The sequence below is a fragment of the Emydura macquarii genome, unplaced genomic scaffold, assembly GCF_026122565.2.
Source record: "Emydura macquarii macquarii isolate MOO-44397 ecotype Brisbane River unplaced genomic scaffold, CSIRO-AGI_Emac_v2 contig_2676, whole genome shotgun sequence".
NCBI classification, from domain to species: domain Eukaryota; kingdom Metazoa; phylum Chordata; order Testudines; family Chelidae; genus Emydura; species Emydura macquarii.
In genome coordinates, this window is record NW_027132813.1 from 39,097,616 (window position 1) to 39,119,418 (window position 21,803).

At 44.2% G+C, this 21,803-nt stretch overlaps 1 protein-coding gene across 1 annotated transcript in view; it reads left to right on the forward strand.

Moving 5' to 3' along the window:
- ACTR2 (actin related protein 2) overlaps positions 1 to 10,803 on the forward strand; it is a 44,225-nt gene extending 33,422 nt beyond the window's left edge. Inside the window, exons 5-9 of the mRNA XM_067565262.1 lie at positions 2,247 to 2,383; positions 4,378 to 4,527; positions 5,532 to 5,677; positions 6,184 to 6,316; positions 7,701 to 10,803. Of these exons, the coding sequence (XP_067421363.1) occupies positions 2,247 to 2,383; positions 4,378 to 4,527; positions 5,532 to 5,677; positions 6,184 to 6,316; positions 7,701 to 7,871 (737 nt within the window). The 3' untranslated portion in view covers positions 7,872 to 10,803. The remainder of the gene's footprint in view (positions 1 to 2,246; positions 2,384 to 4,377; positions 4,528 to 5,531; positions 5,678 to 6,183; positions 6,317 to 7,700) is intronic.
- Positions 10,804 to 21,803: the final 11,000 nt, after the last annotated feature.

The following is a 21,803-nucleotide window of genomic DNA, read 5'->3' on the forward strand; positions in this document are numbered from 1 at the left end:
CATTTCATGGCATGCTGTTTTTCAGGCAATTCCTATGTAAATAGTAAGTAAACTACAAAATAATTCTAGCCCTTAGAATACTTTGATTTATAGACTGTCAGCCACATGAATGCTTAGGACAGGATGTGTGAGACTTCTAAGTATTTAATATATCCAATTTCCAAAGTCTGGTTGACATATACCCATGAATGCTATTATAAGATTATTTTCATTTCTGCTACCTTTAATACATCATGTGTTCCTAGGAATTGCAGTGCACCTGATATGCAACTTTAGTCATTGTTTTAGAGATCTTTGTAATACCTAATCAAACTAGATGTTTGCCTTCAAATTCAAAATTAATAAGTGTTATTGACCACATTATGTATGTAGCTACTGTTAAAACTATGTCCTGGAAATTAACTACTGCTTTTACCTGGACTTTTGCATAGCTATTGTATTTTTAAAAGGACAGAAGATCTTTATGCATCAAAATTAAACATTGCACAACAGTCTTTTATAGTTAGTCTCCTGTGATTATGACTAATTCTTTCCTTGCTGTGGTGGTAACATTGTTCCATCTTATTTTACGCTGCATGAACTTTCCATTTATAAACTGGTTGATAGATATTCCAATTCACTAATACACATGAGGCTCTGTTATGAAAGTTGTATATGTCCTGAAGTAACCGAATCAATTAAATATCTTCAGCCTCATTCCTGATGAAGAATTAATAGTTTGAAAATTCACTATTTAAAGGACTAAGAGAGTGAATTATGAAATTCAGTTTCCAGACATAAATTCCAAAATCCCTTTTAAAACCTTATTAAAGGGACATTGTCAGATTAAAAATCTTACATTTAAATGTATTTATTTGCTTGTGGTAACACATCAGAAACTAAAGATTAAGCTGTATAGAACAGACATAGCCTATGCTAGCTAGCATAACTCCCTAGTGTAGTCAGCCTGCACAGACAGAGTTTTTCTGCCATTGTAGGAACACCATCTCCCCAAATGACATTAGCTGTATTGACAGAAACACTCCTCTGTTGGGTTAGCAGTGTCTATGCTGGGGGTGGGGGACTGTCAACATAATATGGCAGTCAGGGTGTAAGTTTTATCACACCCCTGACCTACATAGTTGTGTTGATATATGTTTAAGTATAAACTGAGCCTTACTTTCCATCATTAACTCTAACTAGTTGCTTTCTGCATTTTGCTCACGTGCCCAATTTGAGGCTGAGTTTCACTTTCTGGATGTTATAAATTGCCACAATGCTGTGTTTCTCTCAACTTGATTAAAACCATTAAAACTTCTGACTGGAATTAGACTTCCTAGAGGTTTGGAAAACCCCTTTACAAAACCCAAATTATGGGTCTAAATCAATCTGAGATTTTCCTTTGAAAAATAAATTTAGAATGGCCAGTTTGTAGGCTCTGCTGTAATTTTAAGTGGCTTTTATTTATATCCTACAAAATATGAAACTACAGAAGCATCAGATCATGCACTCCAGTCCCAACCAACCAAAAAATCACACAGTTTCTGCTCAGTTATTCAAGCAAGGTAAATTACATGTGACATGAATGAGATCTCCAGGTGTTCAGCATCTTTGAAAATGAGACTAATATATTTGCCCACTAATGCAGAAAACAGAGGAGTTTATGCCCCAACCAGCATTTAACCAGTTTAAATATTCTCCATTTAATTGGAACATGATTCATTGGGTTGTTAGGAAATGAGAAAAAATTCCATATGGTAGTGCTGCAGTCAGCTAAGAAGGGTTAGTAATATTTCTAAAAGACGGGGGTGGAGGTGTTCCGCAATTTGGAATATAGCAGATTATGTACTTTATGTATTCTATGGCTTTTAAGCCAAACTTTGTACTTTTGGATAATTTAAGCACTATACCCAGATGTATAGAAACTTTATTTAACCTGTGTATTAGATAACTTTAGCATTAGCTTTAATAAATTTTTTTTAAAGATGGAGGTGGAGGAGTTCAACTCAGTTCATACAGAATTTTCCAAGTGAAGCTTACAACAAATAGTTGAAATGAAGTGGACCCCTTAATTTTAGTACTATATTTTATTTTAACATGTTATCAGACGTCCCTCACAAAGGGAAAGGTTTCTCTTAATTAAGACAGTTACTTCATCAGGATAATAGTCTGGCCACCTGATTGGCCCAGTTATAAGAGCCGTAATGTACTGTGATGTCTCATTCTCCGTATCTGCTTTTAGATGTAATATTACTGTTCTTACGTAGGCTTATTGACTGGTGTTGTTGTGGACTCTGGAGATGGCGTAACTCACATTTGCCCAGTCTATGAAGGTTTCTCTCTTCCCCATCTTACCAGACGTCTTGACATTGCTGGGAGGGATATTACCAGATACCTCATCAAGGTAAGCTGAAAAAAAATTTCTTGGAGTTGCACTCTCTATCCTAGTGATAGTCCACTATCTAAATTAAAATCTATAGCAGGAAAGCAGTTAAAGCCTTAAAAAGTGGAAAGCTTGCTAGCAGTGGAGAAATCTGTCCTTTTTCCTCTGTTTGAGGATAATGGGGGGAAATAGTTCTTGTATGCTTTTTCCGAGGATGACCTAAGGCAGGGTCCTGTACTGGCATGGAATTTGCTGTAGGCTCCACCCCTTACTGCAGAATGGGGCTTCAGAATCCATTTTAAAAAATACGTTTCTGATCCTTATGGGTTGCAAGAAGAATCTTCCAACTATGAACAGTGTAAATCAGTGCACTGATGGTACCAGTCTCTCCAAACAGTTACTTTGTGGTGTGTGAACTGGCCCAGTCATCTAGGTGCCATGATACCTATGAAACATTTAAATTGTCTATTTCACTGTTCATAATTTAGGCTGAAACTTTCAGCTGAAGTGGTTATTCCACAGTTACAAACTCCCCTATTCCAAAAGCCGGCCACTGTTACAGCCATCAGCTCACCCCGAAACACAAACTCCTATGATTATCTGGTGCATATTAAAAATGGCAAATGTGGGGGTATCAAATATCAAAACACACCACAAGAGTACAGTAGCCCTTACATAAATGTTCATATTTAATTAGTTAAATCTCCCTTTTTTAATTTTAAATTCAGTTGCTTGCAGCATCCAGGGACTTTTCTTTAAAATTCAGGATGTCTGTGCTGGAGAGAGCCCAGGGCTTTGGCAGTGGTGTTCTGGAAAGAGTGCATGGAGGGGCCTCATCACATTTATTTTGAGTTCTTGAAGGTTGCTTCTCAGTATGGATAGTGGGTGGCACTTCCTGTCCTCTGGCATTGATCAAGCAGGCAAGGATCAATCAGAAACCAAAGATTTGGGGGACCCACTCAGAGCAGGCTTTTCTGGTCATGCCTCCCTTTCCAAAATGCTGGGCTTGAGATGTGCTGCACAAAATTCTGCCTCATCTCCTTCCAAAAACATTCACACTAGACTAAGTTATACTGTGAGCGTCAGACTTCAAAAGGGAGCTACAATTAAGTGTAACTTACATACTGATGAACCAGAAGGTGTAAGTATATACCAACTTAGACTCCTGTGCAGCTATCTTACACTCCCTAATACATTATTTCTGAATTTGGCCCCACCTGATGTGCGGGGAATCCATTTGGAGAGGCTGCAGTAGTGACTTGCAATTAATAGTTACTTTGACTGCATACTAGAGAAGATTTCACATCTCATGTTTGGTAAAACTGTAAATCAATTTCATAACATCTTTGACCTGCATATCAAAAACAAACCCCTTACTTTCAGTGTAGCCTGGAATTTAGCCATTCGAATTGATGGAGAATACATTCTGCATTTGTGAATCTTCAGAGCTAGAATAATTCTTTAAAGATTTTCAAGTATGTGGGAAAATCTTTCCCAATATTCATATGGCAATGAGGAGTGTGTGGATTTTCTACAGTGAAAGTGAATCTGATCCAATAAGTAAAGCGGTCAAATTAAAATCAATTGTATTGTTACTACAACCTATAAAAGTCTAAAAGAAATCAGCTGGATTGAGAAATCACAGTGAATCTCCAAATTTTGAAATTGAATCCCAAGAAAAGGAACAATTTGCTAGAGATATTTCTTTCAGTTTTTCTTTTCTAAAGATCATAGTGAAAACTGTACTCCAGAACATATCTTCCAGTTTTCAGAGTTCTACTATCATGTTCACACTGATGGAAAGAAATGCAATTTGACCCTCTTTCCTTATTTTCTTAAACTATAAACTTGATTCATTTCACATCAGTCACATTTTTCATTTAATTTGTCTTTAGAGAAATTTCCTTTTCTTCTGAGAAATACAAAAGGAGAGTAATCAATTAAATGTACATGATGTACACTTAATCACTAATAGCGAGAACTGAGCCACTCTTCAATATTTCTTTTCACATCAGCTGCTGTTGCTGCGAGGATATGCTTTCAACCATTCTGCTGATTTTGAGACTGTTCGTATGATCAAGGAAAAATTATGTTATGTGGGATACAACATTGAACAGGAGCAGAAACTGGCCTTAGAGACCACAGTACTAGTTGAATCCTACACGGTGAGTGTATATGCGAGATGTACACTAATTTAGAAGTTGAAAACTTATAGATCTAGGTTCAAGTATGGTTTTGTTATGAGTTCACACTTAAAATTTTACATAAATTTCCTAGATGACAGGGACAATAGAAATAACACTACTTGGGTCAAAATTCTACCCTCAAATGCACGTATACTACTCCCATTCATTTTTTAAACCAGTTTTCCTTCTGATGAATAATCTTTTTATATCTTATCTCGACAGGGTGGCTTATGAGAGGAGTTGCTTATAGATTCTTTCAATTATGTACCAAATATCTATCATACACAACAGAATTGGCCCTCAGAATATTTGTAAAGGAGAGGTATTCTGCAAAATTCTGACAAACACTCTAATTTTTTCAATAAGACTTTTTAATCTTTATTTTTCCTCATCAGTAGCTCAAATATTTAAACCAGAAAACCACGCTACCAAAAACATGACCCAAGGGAGAAAGTAGACTTGAGAGACATTACTAGAACAGCAGATTATCACCACATATTCTAGTTTCATATGCCAAGATGTGAGAAGTCTGTAAGATTGATGTATGGTTCTGTCTGTTGAAAAGTGTGGTGATCATCCTGCATAGAAGGTGGTTTCTATGAGACCTACTGCAGTTAGTTATGTAAATTTGCAGGAAATGCTCCTCTGTTTTTACAATATCACACTGTACAACAAATGATACTTTAAACCCGTAGGATGAGGAATATCTTCCAGTATATGTTAACACCATTTCAGGTAACAGATACCTAGTCTTTGTAGATAGCTGCAGATTAAGTTATAAATTGACTGCAAGACTTGGAATTTTCTTTCAACAATACTAAACAATGTTTTTTGTAATGGCTTGAAACTAATAAATTTGGAAAAAGATTTTTTCCCCCTATTATGTACTGTTGATAGTGAAACATCTTGCTTTTTTGGTCTACTATGTATTCATATCTAAGTCATATTAGAATAAGCTTTAATTTGTGCTTTATATTCTATAGCTCCCTGATGGCAGGATTATCAAAGTTGGTGGAGAGCGGTTTGAGGCCCCAGAAGCTCTGTTTCAGCCTCACTTAATCAATGTGGAGGGGGTTGGTGTTGCTGAACTGCTGTTTAATACCATCCAGGCTGCTGACATTGACACCAGGTAAGAGCAGAACATCTAAAATGCTATAGATCTTCTTCTCTAAAACTTCTGTCAGGGCACAAGTGTGGACAAGGAAAAAGCAGTTCATCGCAAAAATGGATCTTTCATGATAATAGGTGAAAAACATTTTCTAAATACAGGTGTAGTGATGAGTGTGAGCGAGGTATTTCTTTGTGTAATTAGTATTCACGAGCAGAGTTAACACAATCTCTTTTTGAAATGGAATTTGTAGTGCTTAGAACTAAACAATAACTAATATACGTTGAGGACATGCAGCGTTCTTCCTTTCCTAACATCTTTGCGCATATTGCATGGAGAGTTTATATTGAGCAAGAGAATATATAGCTATTTGAGTTCATTGTAAAGGCTTTGTGTCTGTTCAATGACAGCTATCTGCATTTCTTGGACGTTTACTTACCTGCTTATCTACATAGGGGTTTCTATATTAGTTGTGCAGAGGAGAAACTGTTGCCACTAGAAGGAATGTTTTTTTTCTCCTCTATTAGATCTGAATTCTATAAGCACATTGTATTGTCTGGAGGTTCCACTATGTACCCTGGGCTGCCTTCACGACTGGAACGTGAACTTAAACAGCTGTACCTGGAACGGGTTCTGAAAGGAGATGTGGAAAAACTTTCTGTAAGTACTGGTTAATTAATTGCTTCATTTGTTAGTAGATCAGATATCCTGAACTACCACTAGAGGGAGCAAGATAGTCAGCAATAGGATAGATCAAGCTAGTTGCCAAATATGTGAAGTATTAACATCCCATCCTCTCTAACTGGAACATCAAGGTTTCAGAATGACTAATACACACTTTGTATAGCCATGCTAGCGACATGTTTAAATACACTTGAAACAAGGCCACAGTACTAAGTTACTTCAGAAGGTTAAGCAGAGTGTTTGTGTAAATATGTACTGTTAAACTTTGGTGCCCAATCCTGCACTCTGACCTGACTTTGTACTTTAGGAAACCAGCTACTATTTGCAAGAAAAGTATTTGGCTTTTCTAAACAGCAGCAGTGACTGCCATGTGTCAGTTTTGATTTTTAGCTTTAGAGATTGGAGGTTTACCTGCCTCTCTATCCTTGAATTTTTTATTTTTAATACCACATTCTGCAATTATTCTGTGTGGATCTGTTTTTTTTCCTTTCCTTTGATTCATTGATAATTGTAGTGGGCAGACAACAGTACCACTCATGAGAACTGCAGAACTAAGATTGCATTGTATTGTTGTATGCCTTGTAGAAGGAATGTCTCTCTTTAGAGAGGAAATGCTTTTTGGAATGAAGTGTTTTTCAGTCTCGCATTACATCCAGATTTTTTTCAAAACACATTTTAATAAAACATTTGCTCTCTAAAAGATTATCCCCAAATAGGACTTATTTAAAGGTTTTCAGGATCATAATTGGACTGAGCTAATTGTATAGGTAGCCAGAATATTTGAACTGTAGTAGTTACTCACCGAAACACTTAACATTCTTTTATAATTTTAAAATATTCCTAGTTCGGTGGCTAATATATTTCATAGTTACACATTTAAAATGCAAAATAGTGCACTATGGTAGGGTTCAATCGTCTACTCTGTAGGGGAATACAGAATAATTAAAGAAGGATGGGGAATCCTTTCCATTCCTCCCCTCTCAATCTCCTCCCACTCGAAACCAAGATTTAGTATCATTCTGGTTATATAAACTGTGTAATGTTTTGTGAATTGATTAACTGGTAACTTCCCTGATAATCTTAGCCATCAAAGCTGAACAAATAATTTGAAAGTGATTCCTACATCTGGGCTTTTTTATAGGTACACTCACGATGCAGTTTCTAATTTCCAATGCAAAGTAATTTATTTAATTATTGTATTTTTGATTGCACAAGCAGAAAGCTCACATCCATTTTGCCCTCTCCTAGTATTTCATTCACTTTCTTCCCATTAAACACAATTCCAATTTCACTGTTATGGTAGAAAGGGTGATTTTTGTCCCAGGAATCCAAACAACATTCTCTCTCTTTTCCTCCTTAGAAATTTAAAATCCGTATTGAAGATCCACCACGTCGAAAGCACATGGTGTTTCTGGGTGGTGCAGTTCTAGCAGACATCATGAAAGACAAAGACAACTTCTGGATGACCCGACAAGAATACCAAGAAAAGGGAGTGCGTGTGCTGGAGAAGCTTGGTGTGACTGTTCGATAAACTCCTGACCTTGTTCCTGTCACATGTCTAAAGCTTTTATTCCTTCATTGCCAATCTTTGAACTCATTCAGCTACATGACATGGAAAGGCCTGTCTGTGCCCTTTGACCCAAAGGTCAGGTTTTGTCCTGGTATCTTGGGATAGCTTTTGTTAAATGTTTGTTAATGTGGCTAAATTTGACTACTTAATTTGACCACTTCCCTGCAAACAAAACAAAGCAAGAGCAGCCTGTCTACTGCATTGTTCCTTCCCAGTAAGGCAGTTCTGGTAGGCTTTTTCTTCTGGGTTTATTGCTGTATTGCTGCCAGCTTTTGTCTCTAGCTCACCAGGGGTGTTGTGCCTTTCTTAGCATAAGAAAACCTTTCAACAGCAGCTTTTACCATCATGTTATTGTGGTGTTTACCTTTGCATCTTTGGCCTCCATTTTCATTGGCATTTTTTTACTACAATTAGGAATTCTGATTAAATACAATTAGGAACTGGTTTAACCAGCCCAAATGGCTTTTAACGTGGTTCCAGCATAGTTTGACTCCATATGCACTGGCCACCTAAACTGGCTTCTAACACAGTTTATCTCTGGAACTGTTTGACAGAATTCCTAAACAGAATGACTTAAGTCTTAGTAAATGGGCTTTTCATGGTACATTTCTTCTGCATGGCTGTCTAAGCAGTTATTGCCACGAACCAATCAACTATCAGAAACCTCCAGAGTTCTGACAGATTTAAATTCTTGGCCTTATAGTTTCTTGGCATTGTATAGCATTGCTGCTAGGGGACACGAGGGGTCAACTTTATTTAGAAATACTCTTCTTTTTATAGTTAAATTTTGGTATCATGATGTGTCTATGTAATAGAGAGCAAAAGCTGTTACCCTGTCGATTCCCTTTCATTGGGTTGGAGGCTTTGGCTAAGAAGTTTTAGAGCAGCTGGGACTGGAGTCTAAATCTTAATCTCTTGGGGAAAAAACATTTTCAGAAATGCTTGTGATAATTCTATTTGGATACAATAAAAAAATCCAACAAATTGAGTTGTAAAAGCTTATTGTTGTAAGTGCTTTTGTGTATATCAGAAGCGCTTCTATTAAAATTTGCAAGTACATTAACCCAGTGCCAAGTAATTATTGCAAATGAATCTTTCATCTTAACTGACCAATGTTTGTTTAAATAAAGCAAGTAGATATTTATAACAACCATTGGCAGTAGGTTATGAAGAATGACCTATATTTGTTGCAGTTAAAAATAACATTGACATATGAGACTTGTTGCTAGTTGGTAAATATCCACAATTCACTCAGTCCAATTTTGATACTTATGGGGAAGGAAATAAAACCAGTGTTGGGAATATTGTTTCCAAAAAAACGCATTAAAAGCTGAGTTGCATTGAAGAATAGAAGTTACTGGTAATTATCAGACATCTTATATTTTTTAATATAGTTATCAGTCTGATTTTCTTATGAACAGAAAAAACAGGTACCATCCTCAGAATAAAATCTGCTGCCTTGCTGCAAAGTAGCAAAAATTGCTCACGTATGCATTTCCGTCAAACTATTATATTATTTGAAAATACTAAATTGGATCATTTCTGACCTGATTTTTTCTAAAACTTTACTACTACATTTAACAACAGCATAGCCAGGATCTGTGGTTGGGAGTAGGGACAGACTTTCCAAGTTTGATGTGCATGACATTGCATTCGTTGATATGTATATGCTAAGACCTGACAATTACACACATCTGTCTTTGAACATTGGGCCCTCATAGAACATTGCAATATGTAAACCTTGCTTTGATTCCAGAAACTTTCTTTTTTCATTCCTAAATTGATGCAGAGAGACCTTCTTTTTGGCTGAAAGCATAACAATGTCTACATTTCTTTAATACCAAAACAGTTACTGAAGTACTGTTAATGGTGACCATTTAATTACAGGAGAGTTTTTTGCAGCTGTGATTACCCTTAACTTGAACAATATGAATTTATAGGCATGCCGGTCATGCCTCAATGCATGCACTTACAATGGTTACTAGATTATGGGGATATGGTTGTAAGGGGTACTCTGAATTCCTGTAGTTTTCGGTAAGTTTAATACCTGATATGCTTTAGAAATGCTCTACAGACAGTCAGCAGTAGAAAACTTGCTTTTAGAATAACTGGCTTCTCACATGGTGTGTGTCTCTTCGTTCTGTGTCTCCAAAAGCCATGGAAGTAAACCAAAGAATGACATTTTTAAAATAACAATCTTGTCATTTGAACATTCAGATTTAGAGACTGATCCTGCACAACCCTTTACTCAAGTTTATTTTCATACTGGCCTCAGTTAGGTGTGCCTGTGTGAATAGGGGTTGCAAGATCTGACCCGTACGCTTGAATACTTCACAGCACCATGATCAATAGGTGTCCCTCAGTTTTGCAGTAACTGGAGTTTCTATGAAGACTCTGTATTTATATTAAACCCTAGCATTTTAAATTATTGTTATCCTGGGTTTGAGTCTGTGCATTTAGACATAATCCCAATGGCATGTTTGTGTGTTGAATGGGTGTACTTCTTGTGCTCAGTGCAGGTCCCTCTAATGTGTGCGTGTGATCTCCCACTTCAGAACTTCCGTGTTGCTGTGAAAGTGATCTGGTTTTAACTTTTCTAAGACCAAATACCAAGATAAATTTACAATTATGTTTAGACTCCTGTTAAAGTTAAATACAGGATGCCTCAATTACAACGATCAATTGTAAGAGTTCCTGTGAACATCCTATTTTTAAACATACCTACTTTGAAAACACAGTGTGTTTTAGGGTGTTAATCTATGTAGCTATTAACATGAATGGCTTTTTTATACTGTTCTGAGCAATGTTAAAACACAGCAAAGTTAGAGACATCCACTTAAACAAATTGACAGGTCTTTTCAATTTAAAAAATAAAATCAGATTTTTCAAAGTAGCTCATGTTTGCTTTATCTCCTTTGGGAAGTCACAGTTCTGTCATATTTTCTCCTGTAATCAGCCTCTTAAATTGGAAATGTTATGGACTGTTAACTGTAGAGAATTTGAGACCCCCAAAACAACAAGCTCCCTATTGATCACTGGCACATTTAGAAATTCACCAGCACCCCATACTTGGATCTAGGATTTAAATACCTATGCAGAAAAGAAACATGTCAATGAAAGGGAATCTTGTCAAGACTCCTAATCTCAGTTCAAAATGCAGGCTTGCAACGCTAGGTGCTGTGACTGGGTCTCCAAACCTGTGAAGTGCTAAGAGCTCTCAACTCCCATTGACTTTAGAGTGCACTGGACAGTACTGGTCAGTGACATCGAGCAAAAGCCTTCAAAAGTAATATTTTAATTTGGAAAAAAATAACACTTGACATTCAGTGGCGGGGTGCTAAATACTCTTCCAGTCTTAATTGATAAAGTGAAGAATTGTGCTACTTGTAAGGTATGGGTAGATATGTTTTAAAATATGAACACTGCTATATGAAGCTGTTTCAAATAAGTGCATGTCCTTTTAGTGGTGGGCCCTGTTTACCCCCCAGATTTAAATGGCTTTGATGACATGGCTGGCTTTAACCATGGCTTGAGTCCACACAAACACGCTAACACTAATACTTGATAAAACGGTGCCAGCTAATTATTTCACGCTGGCCACCAGCATTGAGTGGTGCACAGTTCTCTTCTTGGACTCCTTGTGGCATGTAGAATAGTGCCCCTGAATGAAGCAAGTTTGGCCTTTCTCCGAGGGCACTATCCTATGTGCTGCTACGTCTGTATGTCCTCCAGGCACTCTGTCCCCCTGCTGAGGAACTTTGGGGTTTTCCTAGAATGAACTAAAACACCAATAGGTACTATGGTGGATGTAGACATGGTAGTGTTGTGAAAAATGCTGCTGTGAAAACAACTGTCTTTGTAGTTGGGTCAAATGAGTGTCATTCTGTGTGCAAATGCTTGTAGTTAGGACCTTAGTGGAGGAAGGAAAAAAAAATTCTAATATCCCATTACCCTGCATAATGCTTTACCTCTGCTCAGTAACTATTTTTCAAGGCTTCTTTTCTTTAATGTGGCCATGTTTTCCATGTCGCTAGATTGAAACAATACCATGACTCCCTTGCCCTTTCCATACTGCACTGTTGTGGCAACATTTGCCAAGCAGTTTAAACACTACAAAGAATCCACCTTTTAAATTACTATTCATGTCCTAAATTACGCCCATTTGTCAGTGTTCTGGCAAACATGACATTTGTATTACATTTTTTCAAATTGTCTTTGACATTACTCCATAGCCACCATTAAAAAATGTACACTGAGTAATTGTTTTGTCCAGGCCCAAATATTGGGAGTGAAATGAGTGACTAAGAATGTTTTCTCTGGCAGTACACCTTGTGCTGGGTTCTGGAGTGAAGTCACCCTATTTTGGGGAAATTTCATTCATTTCAGCATTATAGCCCAATAGGCCTGAGGAAAACAGATGTGACTCCCACTTGCATCCTCCCTTATGTGTGGAGAGTGAATTTTGACCATTATCTTTAGAAGACCTTGTCAGAAGACTGGCCTTACGCACAAGCAGAGAAGGCAGGACAAAGCTGTGATGCAGACAGTATTACATAGCTCTGCGCATTAGGAGTTACATTTTCAAGGGAATAACCCCCCTTCCAAATACCTGTATTTACATCTCTTCTCCAAAGCAGGACTGCCAAGACTACTAATCATAGGTAAAGAATGCATTTTTAAAACATGCATTTGACACTTGTAGAAATGCTCCCTGAACTTAGCTATATCTGTCCTAGACTTTTGACTAAGTTTGGCATCTCCGGGGGAGGGAATTTGAAGGGAAGAAGAAACTTTGGGCTCAGTTGCTCTATTTTTTCCTCTCCTTCCGAGAAATTAGACACAAGCTTGAGAAGGTTAAGGAAGCTTAGTGCCTATTCTGTCTTAGGAGGAGACAGCGCTAGGAATCTTTTAATGGGAACCTTGGCTCTGCCCCATCTTACCAACCCAACTGGTGCATCCTAGCTACAAAACTGGGAAGGGAAATGGAATTCTTGCCTTTCTCCCAGGCTACCAGCGTCCCCAAATCCAGGAATGTTTATTGACAACATCAACTTCCAGTTGCAAGAGCAGTAAGAGAGCTGGACCCACCCCTTTGTAAAGCCCTCCCTACTACACCCTTTTCCCCATCTGATCTCTCTATTTGCCCTGAAGCTTAGGTGTTTCAGGAATCCATCTCCTGCACCAATTTTCTCATATAAGATGCCATAGCTAGAGAGACACAAAGCGTTTTAAATCTCTTCAGGTATTTAATTGGTACTTGCTTCTATCAAAGCAGAGCTTACAGCACATGCTTGATTTGCATCAGGCATGCTCTGACTTTCTAAAAGCAGTGGCACTAGTGGGGGTTGTCCAGTCCAAATCTGCACCTTTGCTGTACTTCACTTTCCCGTACCAACCCATCCACCACACCCCCACTGCCACCTTTCCTGGCCTCAATGGAAAGATTGGGATAGGAAGGTTCTAAAGACATGAAAGGCAGGATCTGGGGGTTCTCTTGGTGTCTGTCACACCCACCTCCAGCCACAAAATGCTAAAGGAAAAAGCTCGCTCTCCGATCCAGGAGCCCTGCGCGACCCAGACACTGGTAAGTGTTCCTTTGGAATAGCTTAGGGTTTGCTCCTTGTGGTTTGGATCATTGACCCTCCTTTGAACATGCAGCTTCAATAAACAGTGTGGCAAATCAAATAAAAGCTGGATGGATTTGTTAATTCTCATAAGGCTGTAAGTTCTCTCTTCGAGTGATTGCTCATATCCATTCCAGTATAGGTGAGTGCGCGCCTCGTGCACGAGTCCCCAGAACCTTTTGTGCCCCTAGTAACCCCTGTAGGGCTGGCCTCAGCGCCCCCTGGAGTGCCGCGCTCATGCCGCGGTACATAGGGCGCTGCCGACCCTGCGGGCCCCCAGTTCCTTCTTTCCGCCTGTGACGGTACTGGAACGTTAGCCCCTTGCTTCGCTTGAGCAAGTAGCAATCTCCATTTCTATAGTTCTTTGTTGTTTTTGCAAGTTAATAGTTAAGTAGTAGTTAGTTAGAATAGTACATTAGTAGATAGTTAGCCCTTAGGGGCTCACTTGGAGCCATGTCTGGCTCCACAGGATTCAAATCCTGTGCCGCCTGCTCCAAGGCTTTCCCGGTCAGCGACCCGCATGACCGTTGCCTCCGGTGCCTGGGAGAAGAACATCGGAAGGACCGATGTAAGATTTGCAAGGCCTTCAAGCCACGGACGAGAAAGGACCGGGACGCCCGGCTGAAGGCTATGGCAATGGAGTCCGCACTCCGGCCAGTCTCCGAGCCTTCAAAATCCCCAATGGCACCGAGCATCTCCTCAGTGAGGAGCGCCCCATCGTCACTGAAGACAACGGTGCCGAAGGCGAAGAAAAAGTGGTCTGAGACCGTGACTATGGACTCCCCCTGCGATCGGTACAGCAGGGGGTGACACAGGAGATGCCCCAGCCACATGCCATTGACCCCATCCCGGCACCGGCATCTCCACGCAGGGAGCCTCTTCCGACCCTGCGGGGTGTAGGAGTGCCTCTGCAGGGGCTGTCGACACCCAAGGCATTTGCAGCGGCACGCGCCCTGATGGGCATGCCATTGCCTCCGTCCCCCCCTCGGCCGAGGGTCCCGGGACCGGTGTCTCGGGGCAAGCCCGTGCTGGGTTGCCCTGGTGGGTGGAGGAGACAGGAGTCAATAGCTCCCCCCAGACAGTCGAGGAGGGTGGACAGCGAGAGCTCCCCTCCTAGCTCTGACCAAGAGTCGTTGAGCACCACGGCACTGAGGGCGGTCTTGAGAACCCAGGTCGTCAGGATCCCGGCACCACTCGCCTTCCCGCCATTCATGGACCCCGGCGCCCACGCAGACGGGAGAGGCTCGGCGTCGCTCCCGATTGCCGGTGCGCAGTCTGGTACAGTCGCGAGTCCACCACTCCGGGCACCGTTCCCACTTGTCCGGGGAAGGCAACACACGGCACCAGTCACAACCATCAACCCCGGTGCCGCGGCAACAGGCACTGAGACGTGAATGCCACTCTCGGTCCCTGGTGCATAGCCCGGCATGGATCCCGGTGGCTGAGAAGTCTCAGCCCCCTTGGCACCGGTCCAGATCCTCAGCCTGTAGCCCGGCGCGAGCCCGGCACATCTCACCGTGGACCCGGCACCGCTCCTGATCCTGTAGCCCCAGGAACCTGAGACCCGAACACCCGGGCTGGGAGACCGCTATGGCACCAGAGGACCGCTGGCACCATTATACATCCTACGGTGCTGAGAGCCGCAGACACTGGTCCTGCTTGTGGTCACCCACCCCGGTGTGAGCCACGGCACCGAAGGCCCCGACATCGGTCGAGACCACGGCACCGCAGCATCAGTCTCACTCCTCACCTAGAGGACATAGCCGGGACAGTTACAGCTCCAGGTCCCCGATGCACAGCCCAGCGTGGGCTCCGGCACCGAAGCGCTCAGCACCGAGCGAGCCTTCAGCACCGCGCCACTGTGACTGCTCCAGCAATGTCAGCAGGGGGCGCAGTTGCGAGCGGCGCTACTCCAGATCTCCGGCGGGGAAACGCCACCACAAGTCCGCAGCACCCAGGAGGCAGCCGTCCACCTCCTCTAGCCGCTCGCCCCCTCCCCGGCACCGGAGACACCCCCAAGATTGCTCCACTTCTGTTAGGAGCAGATCTCCGACAGAGAGGAGAAAGGATCGTAAGGCCAGACGTCACTGGTCAGACAGCACTGCCCCCCAGGGAGATGTGCAGTACCCGGCCCCGGGGCCGGTACCGACATGGCCACAAGGGCCATGATAATGGCCATATTGGGGACCTTGGCCTCAGCAAACCACCCAGGGCATGGGGTCAGCGCCCTCTGTGGGGGCCCATCCACCGCTACCCCCACCGAGCCAGCTAAACAAAGTGCACACTTCCGAGGAAGAGTCTGACCCCCTGGAGGCCCCTCTATGGGTCCCCTCCCACAGTTGTCCTCTTCGTCCCCTGCTGAGACGACAGCCAGGGACCAGAGAACCCCCCTCCCAGATTTCAAGGCCCATCAAGAACTCCTAAAGAGACTAGCGGACAATCTCAAGCTAGATCTTAAGGAGCTCTCGGAAGAGGAGGACCCCCTCTTCGGAATTTTGGGATCCACCAGGCATCCAGGGTTGCTCTCTCGGTACACGATAGGGTCCTCATATTGGTTAGGCCCCTCTGGGAAACCCCAGCTTCGGTGGCCCCCACCTCTAAAACGGTGGAGCGCAAATATTACGTCCCTCCACAAGGATTTGAATACTTGTACAATCATCCTGCCCTGGGTACATTGGTCGTGGACGCGGCCAACCAGAGGGATAGGCAGGGGGGCCAGGCCAATACTCTCAAATCCAAGGAGCATAAAAGACTCAACCTTTTTGGGAGGAAAGTCTGTTCGACGGCGACTTTACAGCTCCGCATCGCCAACCACCAGGCACTCCTTGGTCGCTATAATCTGAACCTGTGGTCCTCCCTCCAGAGATTTGCCCAGGCATTGCCCCAGGACCTTGCAATAGACTTGAACGCCATAGTCCAGGAGGGCGCTACGATGGCTAGGGCGGCTCTCCAATCGGTCAATGATGCGACGGATGCAGCAGGAAGGGCCATGGCATCCGGCATCGTAATGAAATGGTTGGCTTGGCTGCAATCATCCGGCCTGTCAACTGAGGTTCAGCAGGCCATTCAAGATCTGCCCTTCAATGGAGCTGCCCTCTTCTCCGATAAAACGGACAACAAATTACATGCACTAAAGGACTCCAGGGCCACCTGAGGTCCTTAGGCCTATATGTCCCTCAGGCCACAAGACGACAGGGCAGGCAGTGCCCCCAGAGGCAACAGCAACATCTGCCCAGACCACCCGCCCGACCCGCTCAACCCAGGAGGGGTCGCGACAGGTTCCGACAGCCTAACCGTCGGGACCACCAAGGCCCTGCCAGGGGCTCCCAGCAAGGGCTGCAGAAAAACAAGTGGCCGTTTTGATGGTGCACTCGAGGATGGCACCTCCCCCATCCCCCTGGATCTCACCTTACCTTTCTCTCACAGACTGCGGCCATTCCTCCCGCAGTGGCAGAGCATAACCTCAGATTGATGGGTGCTGAGTGTAGTACGAAGAAGTTATGCCCTGCAACTCTCGGCCTTCCCACCGGACTCTCCCCCTATCCCATCCCTCTTCAGGGACCCCTCTCACGAGCTGCTCCTCATTCAGGAGGTACAAACACTCCTCCTCCTCGGGGCAGTGGAAGAGGTTCCTCCTCCGGAAAGGGGCAGAGGTTCTACTCCCGGTACTTCCTTATCCCCAAGGCAAAGGGAGGCCTGAGGCCTATTCTGGAACTTTGTTGTCTGAACAGGTTTATCAGGCGCCTCAAGTTCCGTATGGTCTCCCTAGCCTCCATCATTCCCGTTCTGGATCCAGGGGATTGGTACGCCACCCTCAACCTCAAGGACGCGTATTTCCATATTTCTATCCTCCCGGGCCACAGAAGGTTCCTACGCTTCATGGTAGCTGGTGGCCACTACCAGTTTTCGGCCCTACCCTTTGGCCTTTCCTCAGCGCCAAGGGTTTTCACAAAATGTATGGCGGTGGTGGCGGTCCACCTGCGCCGCAGAGGGGTTCAGATCTTCCCCTATCTGGACGACTGGCTAATCCAGGGCAGATCCACGGAGCACGTCTGGAACAGCCTGGCACTAACTTGTGCAACATGCACCAGGCTGGGTCTGCTCCTCAATGAGCAGAAGTCTACTGTCACACCAGTGCAGTGTATAGACTTCATTGGGGCCACCCTGGATGCTGTGCAGGCCAGAGCCTTCCTCCCGCAGCCTCGATTCCAAACCGTGGCTGCCATTATCGCCGACTTGCACAAGTCCCCCATGACAACAGCCAGGCACTGCCTTTAGCTGTTGGGACACATGGTGGCATGTTCATACGTGGTGAGGCTGGCTCACCTCAAACTCAGGCCCCTCCAAGGTTGGTTGGCTTTGGTTTACACCCCGGCCAGACACTCGTTGAGCAGGGTGGTCAGGGTCCCAGCCCAGGTACTAGCGTACCTAAACTGGTGGACAGATCCGAGGGAGGTATTGCAAGGTGTCCCTTTTGCAGACTTGACACCCTCCATAACCCTGATCACGGACACTTCGGATGTGCGTTGGGGGGCCCACATAAGCAGCGACCTCAGCACACGGGGGCTGTGGTCGACACAGGAGCAACGCCTCCATATCAATGTGAGGGAGCTCCGGGCAGTCTGTCTGGCAAACAAGGTGTTCCTCAGGTTCCTGAGGGGCAAGGTGGTTCAGGTCCTGATGGACAATACGGCAGCCATGTTTTATATAAACAGGCAGGGGGGAGCATGCTCCTCGGTGCTTTGCCAGGAGGCGATACAACTTTGGGACCTTGCAGTGAGGCACGACTTCCACTTATCTGCCTCTCACCTCCCCGGGGTCAGGAACGATGAGGCGGATCGCCTGAGCAAGTCGTTCTTACCCCGCCACAACTGGTCACTACACTGGGAGATAGTAACTTTTCATTTCCGCAAGTGGGGCTCTCCCCAACTGGACCTCTTCGCGTCGGCCTGGAACAAGAAGTACCCAAGGTTTTGCTCACTCCGGGGTCGCGAGCCGGGCTCCCTCTCCGACGCGTTCCTCATAGAATGGACGGGGTCCCTAATGTATGCGTTTCCCCCTGTTTCACTGCTGCCCAAAGTACTCTTGAAAATCAAGAGGGACAAAGCGGATGTCATCCTGATCGCACCGGCATGGCCGAAACAGCATTGGTTCAGTATGCTGCTGGACCTGTCCATAGCCACACCAATACCGCTTCTGAAGCACTACGACCTGCTCTCCCAGGACCAGGGTCGCCTGCTGCACCCGGACCTGGACTCCCTCCACCTGACAGCATGGAGGCTTTGTGGTTGACGGAGGGGGAGAGAGCCTGTTTGGTGCAGGTCCAGCAGGTCCTGCTGGGAAGCAGGAAGCCGTCCACCCAGGTGGTGTACAGGGCTAAATGGAAGCGCTTCACTTGTTGGGCAGAGTCCCGGGGTATCCCGCCAAGCTGTTCGCCCATACAGGTGATACTGGAGTACCTGCTCCACCTAAAGATGCAGGGCCTGGCACTGGCCTCCCTGAGGGTACACCTGGTGGCCATCTTGGCCTTCCACCAGCCGATGGAAGGGAGGTCACTCTTTTTGTACCCCATGTCCCTTAAGTTCCTCAAGGGGGTGGAGGGGCTATATCCACAGGTCCGTGACCCGGTGCCTCTCTGGGATCTCAACCTGGTCCTCGCCATGCTAACAGGACCCCCCTCCAAGCCCATGGCTACATGCCCGCTGCTCATCCTCTTGTGCAAGGTAGCCTTCCTGGTGGCCATTACATCGGCTAGGGAGGGTCTCCGAGATAAGAGCTTTGACCTCAGAGCCCCCTTACACGGTCTTTTACAAAGATAAGGTCCGACTGAGCCCCCACCCAGCCTTCCTGCCTAAGGTGGTGTCTCAGTTCCACTATAACCAGGACATCTTCCTCCCCATGTTTTTTCCTAAACCACATGATTCGGAGGAGGAGCGGAGATGGCACTTGCTGGACGTGAGACGGGCCCTGGCCTATTACATCAAGCGCACGAAGCCGTTCCAGAAATCAACGCAACTGTTCGTGGCAGTGGTGGACTGGATGAAAGGCTCACCTGTATCCACCCAGCGCATCTCCATCTGGATCAAAGCCTGCATCAAGTCCTTCTACGAGCAGGCGAAGGTGGTGCTTCCAGGACCTATATCTGCGCACTCGACCAGAGCCCAGGCCTCGTCGGCGGCCTTCCTGGAAGGAGTGCCCCTGCAGGATATCTGCAGAGCAGCGACCTGGTCTTCGATCCATACTTTTACATCCCTACTATGCCATCGTGCAACAGGTGAGAGAGGATGCAGGCGTCGGCAGAGCCGTGCTGAGAAGGGCTGCTCGCCAGTGACTCCTACCCACCTCCAAGATATGGCTATTTAATCACCTATACTGGAATGGATATGAGCAATCACTCGAAGAGAGAAAACAGGGTTACTTACCAGTAACTGTTGTTCTTCGAGATGTGTTGCTCATATCCATTCCAAACCCACCCTCCATCCCCGCTGTCGGAGTCGGCAGAAAGAAGGGACTGGGGGCCCGCAGGGTCGGCAGCACCCTATGTACCACAGCATGAGCGCGGCACTCCAGGGGGCGCCGAGGCCGGCCCTATGGGGGTTGCTAGGGGCAAAAAAGGTTCCGGGGACTCGTGCACGAGGCGCGCACTCACCTATACTGGAATGGATATGAGCAACACATCTCGAAGAACAACAGTTACTGGTAAGTAACCCTGTTTTTCCCCATGTAGGAAAGAAGAGGTGTAAATGGGATGTTAGAATTTAATATCTCTGTTAATTCCCTGTAAGTAGAACCTGTAAAATATGGTCAGCATTGGAAGCTAAATGGCATATGAATCCAAGTAGCACATGAGAACAAACTACACTGTAATTTAATAGATAATTACCTAATTATACAAGTGCTTAAAATACTGGCAGGTGTACAAGTGAACCAAACAACTGACTAAATTATTACTAAGTACTCTAATTTCTTTTATATTATTTTAGCGTATTCTATTCATACTTGCACGATTAATTCTTGGCTAAGATTCAATGTATACCTACCTAGCCATTGGTAGGGCTCTGGAGTGGGTGATCCATCAGGTATTTTTCCTTGTCTCAGTACTGTGAATTTATTAGTTTGATAATTTGATAGCTTGCTTTGTAAAAGAGGATTTCTGTTTGCTTACACTGGAATAAGGATGGTCTATCCTGTGAGCAAGATTGGGTCTCCCTTGTAACAAGATGCACCATAGGGGAATTGCTCAGCGATGGGCACCATGTCACCTGAGTTTGTCTCCTCTTCTGTTCATTCTTTCTAATTTCAGTATTTCAAACACAATCTGTGGAGAGAGATGATAGAATAGAGAGGGGATCACTGTGTTGTTGAGGTGGTCAAACTAGCTGATCATAATGGTCCTGTTTGCCTTAGCATCCGTTTACTAGACAGGTTAGATTGTTAAATGCGTGACTAGGATTATCCCTCACCCATTCATCTATTTGCTCATACAGAGGGAATTTAATTTTAAAAGGAATAATTTTAGGGCTCTTATTCCTCTGATACTACAATGCAGTATATGAAAATGAAAGGTTGTTAAGTACAGTGCCTTTCCCCACCAATTTGCATTCTGTACTCCCTCCTCCCCCCCAATGTGCTATGCTGTTTGTCACCTAAGAAGAATCGTACACATGGACAAAGCAAAAGGGCACCTTTGTATTTGAGACAAGAGTGCAGTAGCACTTCCACCAATCTCCAGCAGAAACACTGAGAACAAAAGTTGGACACCTCAAAGATCCTGGAATGTGCTTCAGTGACATCTTCTTTAAGCTCTGTTGTAGCTGAATGGCTTTCCCAAATATACTGTGTGCAGGTAATTTGCTGCAAAATCTGCAATTTTTGTGAGGTGGACTGCTCACCTATAAAACAGAATTTGTTCTATTCTTGGAAGTTTAGTTAGGTGGAGAATGTCAGAAGGGAGTAACTCCACACTCCCTCCCCCCCTCCCCCATTTTAGTACAGTTGTTGCTTTCCAGAATATGCATAGTCTGTTTTCTTCAGATGATTATCTGATAAAATAATTAGCTGTTAGGCAGGCAGAGGGAAAGGATCACATCTTCACAAGGCAGGAAGACTGGGACAGTAGAAAGGGGAAAAAATATCCCTACTTAAATCACAGCTGCCCACCACGCATAGTAATTAATAGAGCTTGCCAAGAATATTCACAGTGATTTAGGGAGAAAAGCTGAGGAAACCATTTAAACCCCAGTTAGCTTGGATCATTGACAAACTCTGT